This window comes from Pan paniscus, chromosome 3, assembly GCF_029289425.2.
Source record: "Pan paniscus chromosome 3, NHGRI_mPanPan1-v2.0_pri, whole genome shotgun sequence".
Lineage (NCBI taxonomy): Eukaryota > Metazoa > Chordata > Mammalia > Primates > Hominidae > Pan > Pan paniscus.
The window spans coordinates 54064673-54075111 of NC_073252.2; the positions used below are offsets into that span (position 1 = coordinate 54064673).

General features: G+C 39.5%; 1 protein-coding gene across 1 annotated transcript; it reads left to right on the top strand.

Annotated features, from left to right (window-relative positions):
- The first annotated feature begins 1112 nt into the window (after positions 1-1112).
- On the top strand, positions 1113-7148 carry CXCL9 (C-X-C motif chemokine ligand 9). Its single transcript, XM_003832307.4, has 4 exons — positions 1113-1236; positions 2344-2470; positions 3725-3809; positions 4919-7148. The coding sequence occupies exons 1-4, from the start codon at positions 1173-1175 to the stop codon at positions 5018-5020; spliced, it is 378 nt and encodes a 125-aa protein (XP_003832355.1). The 5' UTR covers positions 1113-1172; the 3' UTR covers positions 5021-7148.
- The last annotated feature ends 3291 nt before the right edge of the window (positions 7149-10439 follow it).

Below are 10439 nucleotides of genomic sequence, written 5' to 3' on the forward strand. Positions count from 1 at the left end.
GGGATTGCTGGATCAAATGGTAGTTCTGCTTTTTAGTTCTTTAAGGAATCTCCACACTGTTTTCCATAGCGGCTGTGCTAGTTTACATTCCCACCAGCAGTGTAGAAGTGTTCCTTGATCACCAAGTCCACACCAACATCTGCTGTTTTTTGATTTTTTGATTATGGCCATTCTTGCAGGTGTAAGGTGGTATCACGCCATGGTTTTGATTTGCATTTCCCTGATCATTAGTGATGAGCATTTTTTCATATGTTTGTTGGCTATTCATGTATCTTCTTTTGAGAATTGTATATTGATGTCCTTAGCCCACTTTTTAATGGGATTGTTTGTTTTTTACTTAATGATTTGTTTGAATTCATTCTAGATTCTGGATATTAGTCCTTTGTCAGGTATATAGATTGTGAAGATTTTCTCCTACTCTGTGGGTTGTCTGTTTACTCGCTGACTGTTCCTTTTGCTGTGCAAAAGCTCTTTAATTTAATTAGGTCCCAGCTATTTATCTTCATTTTTATTGCATTTCTTAGCCACTGTTAATTCGGGTCTCTTACATGCAACTGACCCCTTATTCTAACCAATCTATTAATTTAAAAAATAATACTGTAGCAGGAATGATACAGAATGAGCTTACCACTAGTAGAAAATGACCTGGTCCCAGAGGAAATTAAGGTGCTTTAAGTTAAGTGGGCAATATAAGAAAATATCAATGTAGCCATCTATTATACAGAAGGATATGCCATAAATAGTAAGGGAATTTGAAAAGTATATTATTTATCTGGACTTTAATATTTCCCATCTGGAAACCACATCTCCAACCTTTGTTGTATAACATTAGTATATTCATTATATAACCTATTCTTCACACAGGTGAGCAGCTGTGAATGTGCCAAAGGCTATCAGTGTTGCTAGTTTCACATCCCTTACTATAAACCACCCATTTATGTGAAATGGAAATAAAAACATGCAGAAATTCCCTTGGATCTGAGACTAGGGTTTCCCCCAGCACAATCAAGTTTGTGGTTAATTTAGTTAGCTCAGCTAAAGATACTAGCCAATCAGAGTTTAGGAGAGAAATGAATATCCTAAATAAATATGATCCCCAAAATGTGTTCTCTAAAGAATTTCTCAGGCTCAAAATCCAATACAGGAGTGACTTGGAACTCCATTCTATCACTATGAAGAAAAGTGGTGTTCTTTTCCTCTTGGGCATCATCTTGCTGGTTCTGATTGGAGTGCAAGGTAAGGGGTTCTGAGTTAGGTTGTAAAGTAAGAGAAGTGATTCACTGTAAAAGAATCTTGATTAGCCAGATAAAGGTGAATGTTCTGCCTGCATTGAAGAGTAATATTTGGTCAGTCATAAAAGCTTCTCAGTGACATGACCAGTTATCCAAAGTTCATAACTTCGATCTGCCAAGTCAAACACAAGCCTTTGTAGTCTAGGTGTATGAATTCCTAGTAAGTGTTCAATAAATGTTCATTGAACTGGGTAATAATGAGAACTCTACCTCCTAAATTATTTTCTTCTCCCTGATACTGTTTTTTGCTAAGTATATCTGTGGCTAACCAATTAAGGATCCAACCAATAATCAGAGAATTTGTCCCTAATCTATTTACTATCTTTGTTACCTTGGACAAATTACTTAATCTTTCTAGACCTCAGTTTCCTCATCATCTGTAAAACAGAACTTTGTAGTTATACCTTTTCTGACTGCTACACAATGTATGGCATATAGTACAATAAGTACCAAGTAAATATATGAATTTAAGAATTAAGATAATGTATTTTAAGGGGTTTTCAAAAATTTAAAACACTATTGAAAAGCAAGGCAGTGGGGAGGAGAGAGGATGAGGATGAAAGTGGTGATTGGTTACAAAGGAGTGCTTTCTATTCAACACCAACACCAGTTCCATTCCTTAAGGTCAGATAATAAATAATAGATGGTTTAGGAGTTGCTTAAGAAACTGTGATCAGCATAGCATACATGAATTAGTTATCTGTTTGTCTTGTGATAGGCATTTATTAAATATTGTGAAAGTCTCTTTTTCTCCCACGGACTTACGGTGTGGTAGTTAAGAGCAACGCCTTTGGACTCAGAGAGATCTGGGCTAAAACCCTGCCCCTGCTCCCTAAAAGCTGTATGACTTTGTTCTTAATCTTTCTGAACCTTAGTTTCCTTATGTATAAAATAGAGATGATACCTCCTTCAAAGGTTTGTGGTGATTATTTTTAGGCACTCGGTAAATGATAGCAATAATCATGACTCAGTCAAGTGTATCATTTTGATAGATCATCTAAACTGAAACATTGGCCTATACTGATGTGTTCTATCTTTTTCTTTCCCTCAGGAACCCCAGTAGTGAGAAAGGGTCGCTGTTCCTGCATCAGCACCAACCAAGGGACTATCCACCTACAATCCTTGAAAGACCTTAAACAATTTGCCCCAAGCCCTTCCTGCGAGAAAATTGAAATCATGTAAGTAACAACCCAGCTAACATGCATGCACCATATTGGCAAGAACATTAAATTTAGCATGAGTTTTACCCTTGGAGTGCTTGCCCATACAAACACTTAAAAATCAGATGGTTACCCCCTTCATAAATTTGGGCAGCTCCTTTCTTTTCTTCTCCTTAAAAATGCAAGGAATTTCTGGTAGATTAGGCCCCAAGAATGACACATGTTTATTGTACAAAATGTTTAATGCAGGTAACACAATAGAAGAAAATAAAAATCACTCATAATTCTACCCTTGAGTGACAAATACTGTTAACCCCTTAGTATACAGTTTTCTAAATCTTCCTTACTTGCTTCGTGTGCACATAACATAGATATGTTTTTACATACACATATATAAGCGCAAAAATTAAATCATATACTATACACTGTTTTGTAATCTACTTTTTCATTAACACTATATCATGAACATTTTCTCGTGTCAGTAAATCTCTAATAATGTCATTTTTACTTAATGTCATTTTTAATGGCCAAAGTGTATTTCATCATATGGATAAACCATAATTTATATGACCAGGATTATTGTTGGAAATATAGATTATTTCCAAATTTTTACTGCTGAAATAAAACTTACTGTGGCAGTATTGTGCCTGTAATTCTTTCCTTTCTGGAGATTAGGATTGCTAGGTTGAAGGATGTGTGCATATTTTGTCTTTATAAGTCATCCTTGACTACTCTTATTCTCAGACTATACAGAAAAATTAAAGGAATATTTAAATTATTTCCAGACAGTCTACTGTAAGTAATTTTTAAAATTTAACCAGGGCTGGGTGCAGTGGCTCATACCTGTAATCCCAGCACTTTGGGAGGCTGAGGTGGGCAGATCATGAGGTCAAGAGATTGAGACCATCCTGGCCAATGTGGTAAAACCCCGTCTCTACTAAAAATACAAAAATTAGCTGCGCGTGGTGGCGCATGCCTGTAGTCCCAGCTATTCGGGAGGCTGAGGCAGGAGAATCGCTTGAATCCAGGAGTTGGAAGTTGCAGCAAGCTGAGATCGCACCACTGTACTCCAGCCTGGCAACAGAGCGAAATTCTGTCTCAAAAAAAGAAAAAAAAAAAAAAAATTCAACCAGTGACTCATCTTGTCCTAGGAAATAATTTTAAGTAGTTTCATTAGAAAATTCAGCACAATTCATACCGATTTTCATTATTTCTGAGAAGAAGCATTTAAATTATTGAGAAAAAACTATCTCATTGCTATTTCTTTGGCAGTGCTACACTGAAGAATGGAGTTCAAACATGTCTAAACCCAGATTCAGCAGATGTGAAGGAACTGATTAAAAAGTGGGAGAAACAGGTTGGTGAAAAGGAAGATCAAAATTTTCTTTCTTTTAGAAATTAACTTTAGAAGACAAAGAATCTGCTTTTTCATTAACACTATAAGAATACATAACTTTTAAGAATACATTTTTCATTCATATTATGGTGCTTCTACTTTGTTCCTAGGACAAAATTAGGTTCCTACATATAGTATCCCCTCTCTGTCTCCCACTGGAAGAATGTGTGTTCCTTGGGGGTACAGAGCTTGTCCTTATTTAATACAATAAATATGTAATGAATTGAATGGTAGACACAGGATACAAAGATAATAAGGTATAGTCCCTTCCTGTTGTAGCGCATATGCTAATAATTATGGTACAATGTGAGAAATATAAAAGTATGCACAAGAATCTTGATGACATAGAGGAGGGAGTACTTAACTTTGCTGGGGGAATGGGGCAGGAGAAAGTGTTAAGGAAGATTTCTCATGTCAGGTGATATTTGATTTGGGTCTTGAAGGATAAATAATTTGCCAGGAAGGTAAGGACGGCATGAGCAGAAGAGTAGAATCATGAGAGAACCTGCTGTGTTCAGGGAGCCTCCATTAATGTGGCTGGAGTTTGTGTGAAGAGAGTGAAGGGACTGAGGCAGAAAAGTAGATCAGGACAAAGCGGGAGGAATCCTGCATGGCATACTAAGGAGTTGGATTTGAAGAGAGCCACAGAATATGTGGGTGGGAGATTGGGTTCTGGAGTCTCACAGACTGGAGGTTCTGCCACATACTAGCTGTCTAGATTTGGGAAAGTCACCCTCTCCAGAACTCAGCCTCCTCCTATGTAAAACGTGGATGATAATAGTGCCAACTTCAGAGGGTTGTAGCTGGGGCAGGTGAGTGGTAAGCAAGGTTGCCAGGAGAATGTAATAAGCCAGAAGAATAGACAAAAGACAGCCAGTTTGAAGGCTGTTGCCTCCTCCTCAAAGTGAGCAAAGTAGAGAGAATCTAAGGGAGCCCCTCTGAGAGTGAAGTGACTTTAATGTGGTTTTGAGACTATGTGGGTATGAGACGATGATCAGGAGAGTCCAAATAAAAGGAAGTAAAAATGGTAAGATTCAGAAACATTGCCCTTTTTCCCCTTCTTCTCACAGGTCAGCCAAAAGAAAAAGCAAAAGAATGGGAAAAAACATCAAAAAAAGAAAGTTCTGAAAGTTCGAAAATCTCAACGTTCTCGTCAAAAGAAGACTACATAAGAGACCACTTCACCAATAAGTATTCTGTGTTAAAAATGTTCTATTTTAATTATACCGCTATCATTCCAAAGGAGGATGGCATATAATACAAAGGCTTATTAATTTGACTAGAAAATTTAAAACATTACTCTGAAATTGTAACTAAAGTTAGAAAGTTGATTTTAAGAATCCAAACGTTAAGAATTGTTAAAGGCTATGATTGTCTTTGTTCTTCTACCACCCACCAGTTGAATTTCATCATGCTTAAGGCCGTGATTTTAGTAATACCCATGTCTACACAGATGTTCACCCAACCACATCCCACTCACAACAGCTGCCTGGAAGAGCAGCCCTAGGCTTCCACGTACTGCAGCCTCCAGAGAGTATCTGAGGCACATGTCAGCAAGTCCTAAGCCTGTTAGCATGCTGGTGAGCCAAGCAGTTTGAAATTGAGCTGGACCTCACCAAGCTGCTGTGGCCATCAACCTCTGTATTTGAATCAGCCTACAGGCCTCACACACAATGTGTCTGAGAGATTCATGCTGATTGTTATTGGGTATCACCACTGGAGATCACCAGTGTGTGGCTTTCAGAGCCTCCTTTCTGGCTTTGGAAGCCATGTGATTCCATCTTGCCCGCTCAGGCTGACCACTTTATTTCTTTTTGTTCCCCTTTGCTTCATTCAAGTCAGCTCTTCTCCATCCTACCACAATTCAGTGCCTTTCTCCTCTCCAGTGCACCTGTCATATGCTCTGATTTATCTGAGTCAACTCCTTTCTCATCTTGTCCCCAACACCCCACAGAAATGCTTTCTTCTCCCAATTCATCCTCACTCAGTCCAGCTTAGTTCAAGTCCTGCCTCTTAAATAAACCTTTTTGGACACACAAATTATCTTAAAACTCCTGTTTCACTTGGTTCAGTACCACATGGGTGAACACTCAATGGTTAACTAATTCTTGGGTGTTTATCCTATCTCTCCAACCAGATTGTCAGCTCCTTGAGGGCAAGAGCCACAGTATATTTCCCTGTTTCTTCCACAGTGCCTAATAATACTGTGGAACTAGGTTTTAATAATTTTTTAATTGATGTTGTTATGGGCAGGATGGCAACCAGACCGTTGTCTCAGAGCAGGTGCTGGCTCTTTCCTGGCTACTCCATGTTGGCTAGCCTCTGGTAACCTCTTACTTATTATCTTCAGGACACTCACTACAGGGACCAGGGATGATGCAACATCCTTGTCTTTTTATGACAGGATGTTTGCTCAGCTTCTCCAACAATAAGAAGCATGTGGTAAAACACTTGTGGATATTCTGGACTGTTTTTAAAAAATATACAGTTTACCAAAAATCATATAATCTTACAATGAAAAGGACTTTATAGATCAGCCAGTGACCAACCTTTTCCCAACCACACAAAAATTCCTTTTCCCGAAGGAAAAGGGCTTTCTCAATAAGCCTCAGCTTTCTAAGATCTAACAAGATAGCCACCGAGATCCTTATCAAAACTTATTTTAGGCAAATATGAGTTTTATTGTCCGTTTACTTGTTTCAGAGTTTGTATTGTGATTATCAGTTACCACACCATCTCCCATGAAGAAAGGGAGCGGTGAAGTACTAAGCGCTAGAGGAAGCAGTCAAGTCGGTTAGTGGAAGCATGATTGGTGCCCAGTTAGCCTCTGCAGGACGTGGAAACCTCCTTCCAGGGGAGGTTCAGTGAATTGTGTAGGAGAGGTTGTCTGTGGCCAGAATTTAAACCTATACTCACTTTCCCAAATTGAATCACCGCTCACACTGCTGATGATTTAGAGTGCTGTCCGGTGGAGATCCCACCCGAACGTCTTATCTAATCATGAAACTCCCTAGTTCCTTCATGTAACTTCCCTGAAAAATCTAAGTGTTTCATAAATTTGAGAGTCTGTGACCCACTTACCTTGCATCTCACAGGTAGACAGTATATAACTAACAACCAAAGACTATTGTCACTGACACACACGTTATAATCATTTATCATATATATACATACACACATTCTCAAAGCAAATGATTTTTCACTTCAAAACAGTATTGACTTGTATACCTTGTAATTCGAAATATTATCTTTGTTAAAATAGAATGGTATCAATAAATAGACCATTAATCAGAAAACAGATCTTGATTTTTTTTGTCTTGAATGTACCCTTCAACTATTGAATGTTTAATAGTAAATCTCATATGTCCTTATTTACTTTTCAGCTTTCTCTCAAATAAAGTGTAACACTAGTTGAGATAACACATGAAAGCTCTTTAAAGGGTCGATTGGGAACAGGAGAAAAAAACAACCTATGGAAGATATGACAACACTGCCTTACAACAACATTGATTTAAGAGTTATGTGAGGCTGGGCGCAGTGGCTCACGCCTATAATCCCAGCACTTTGGGAGGCCGAAGTGGGCGGATCACTTGAGGTCAGGAATTCGAGACCAGCCTGGCCAATATGGTGAGAGCCCATCTCTACTAAAATTACAAAAATTAGCTGGGCATGGTGGCATGCGCCTATAGTCCCAGTTACTTGGGAGGCTGAGGCAGGAGAATCACTTGAACTCGGGAGGTGGAGGTTGCAGTGAGGCAAGATCATGCCACTGCACTCCAGCCTGGGTGACAGAGTGAGACTCTTGTCAAAAAAAAAAAAAAAAAAAAAAAGCATTATGTAGAATTCAATGTATTTCCTAATCCTCAAGAGTAACACTATTCCAATGAGGTGTGTACCCAGGAAGCCAACACGTCGTCTTTTCTATCCCTAAAATTGTATATGTTTAAATATTGTAAAGCCTCAAGTAGTTATGATGGAGACCTAAACACTGAAGGAATTATTTAAGGGTCCAGGAAACTTGGGCTGGAGGCATTACGCAGCGTGGAGTCTCTAAGAAGGTTGAGAGTGAGACGAAGAGCATCAGCCTGTACACTTGATGTACACTTTAGAGGCCAGACGGGTGTAATATTCGGGCAGATAACAGCTGCTAATGGTAGACATGAATCCTCACAAGGGCCTTCACCTGAGAGGCAACAGGACTCTGGAAGGAGCTAAGATCCTGGATTCTGAGATATCCTGGTTAGAATCAGGGGCCCACTACTTATTAACTGTGTGACCCTGGTTAAAGTATAATATTTAACCTCCCAGTGCATCATTTTCCTCATTCCAGATTGTTGTGAGGAGCAGGTTCAGCATAGGTCTTGGTGCAGAGAAAGTCCTCAATGTTTGTCCCAGATCCTCCCTAACCACTTACCTCTGCTGCATCTTCCTTGCAGCAGATGGATCCTACATCTCATAGAGAGAGAAATGTTTCCAGCACTGAAAAAACATGTTGGAGAAATGAGACTAAAAGGCTTCCTGACCAGTTCTCAATATCTGTATTTTATAATCCTAGTCCAGGCCATCGTCTCTTTCCTGAGCTACCTCAGTAGCCTGCTGTTTTCCCTGTTGGCTCTTCTTCTCAACATTTCTCTTGCTTCCCTAACTTCTATGACAACCAGAATAATCTTTTTAAAAAATAACTTACAGAATGCTGCCACCTTGCTTAAAATCCTGCAGCTTAGCATTAAGTCAAAACATACCATGAGCTGGCCTAACATAAGCTGGGATCTGCCTGCTTCTCTGATCATGCTCCCTCTACCCTCTCCTCCTTTGTTGAGCCTCAGCATCACCTTTTTTCTGTATGTCTCTTGAGCATACTGAATTCATTGCCTTCTGGGGTTTTTGTTCCCTGTGGTTCTGGGTTGTACTATATCAACTTGGTTAGTCTTACAACTACATTTCCCAGAATCTCCTTCCCTGTGTGGTTCTAGGTTATAGTTAGCCAAAGAAGAACTCATGTGAGATTTGGGAATCAAAAGTGAAGGAGTGACCCTTAATCTTGATTAGACATATTGACAGACACACTGGTAGCCAGTGGATCCCAGCTTGTCCTTGCTCTTTTCCTCCACGTTCAGCTTATGCTCAGGACTGCTGGCCTCATGATCAGTGATGGTCCCAGGCCCCCCACCCAGATATTTGGCAGTGGACCCACAGAGGCGGTAGTTACACAGAAGCAACAGCTCCCATAGACCCTAGCAGCCCCAATTTGGTGCTGAACAGGCTTAACTTCTTGGATTTTTCACACAAGCTCTATTTGTCCAACTGTCCCAGTGCTTCTGACCAGTCACTGATTCTTCCTCTGATCCCCTGACTCTCCCTTCTAGATGTTCACTCCCTGAGATCCTTCCTCATCTGTGAGATCTGAATCCTATAGTAAATTTTTATCCTCATAATACTCATAGTGGCTCTGCTTCCCTGAAACACCTGGGCCTACACACACTTCTTTGCATGGCGGTTCTTGCCTCATCACTTAAGTCTCAGTTTAAATGTCACTTCACAGAGTCCCCTTCTCTTATGACCCTTAGTAAAATAACCACTCTTTCCCCAGACTCTCTCTCTGGTAGTGGTAGTGGTTCCAGTGTGTGTACCTTATGGAGTTGATGAAAATATTTAGAACTTACATTTTTGTCTAAAAAACAAGAAAAAACTGAAAATTGACTGTAAATCATTTGTCATGTGCTAATTTCCTGAGGAAAAGGTGAGATCGCCACAACTGAGGGGCTGGCATGTGCCCTCACTCAGTCATTCACCTTCTGCAGATTGCAACATGAGTTTCCATTTATGTGCATGTAGTTAAGGGGATTTAAGGATTACAAGACAGAGTGCTCACTAAGCCAGCCTTCACAAAATGGGCAAGTGGCTCTAAAAGACTCCTGCTAAGAAATTCCTGTGGAAGATCATATTAATAATGCTAATATAAACTAACAAGAGAACAAAACATACATAGATGGGATGGCTGTTCTAATTTTAACTAGAAGGGTACACAATTTTAAAAATCCGGTGGCTAGAGTCTGTTTCATTTTCTTTTATCATGATTAGATATAATGATCAAACCATCACAATCTAAAATTACCTTTTAAAATAATGTGTGTACTTATATCTTCCCTCCTACCCTACCACATGTACAAATTTAGGTTCCTCGACCATGGAAACTTTGTCTTCCCCACTACTGCATGCCTAGAGCAGTGCCTGGCACTTAGGAAGCTCCTAATATGTATTTTTTAGTTGATTGACATATACTTCACCCTAAATTTTCATTTTAGGCCTTTTCCAAATCAATTTCAACTACTCTTGTCATGTTCATCTCATGCTCATTTCTGCCCCTCAGCATTGCTCATTCTTTTATTCGCCCTGTCCTACTTTCCAACTCATCTGACTCCCACCTACACATGATTCAAGTCCCACTTTTCCCATGACTCCATCCCAGAATCCTCCTGGCCACACTGATATCCACCTCCATGCCCTGTCATAAAATGACTTTAACTAGTAAGGATTGTTCTATGATTAAAATCTTCAGTTATTTTGCTATACTAGAAAGCAGTCTGTGCC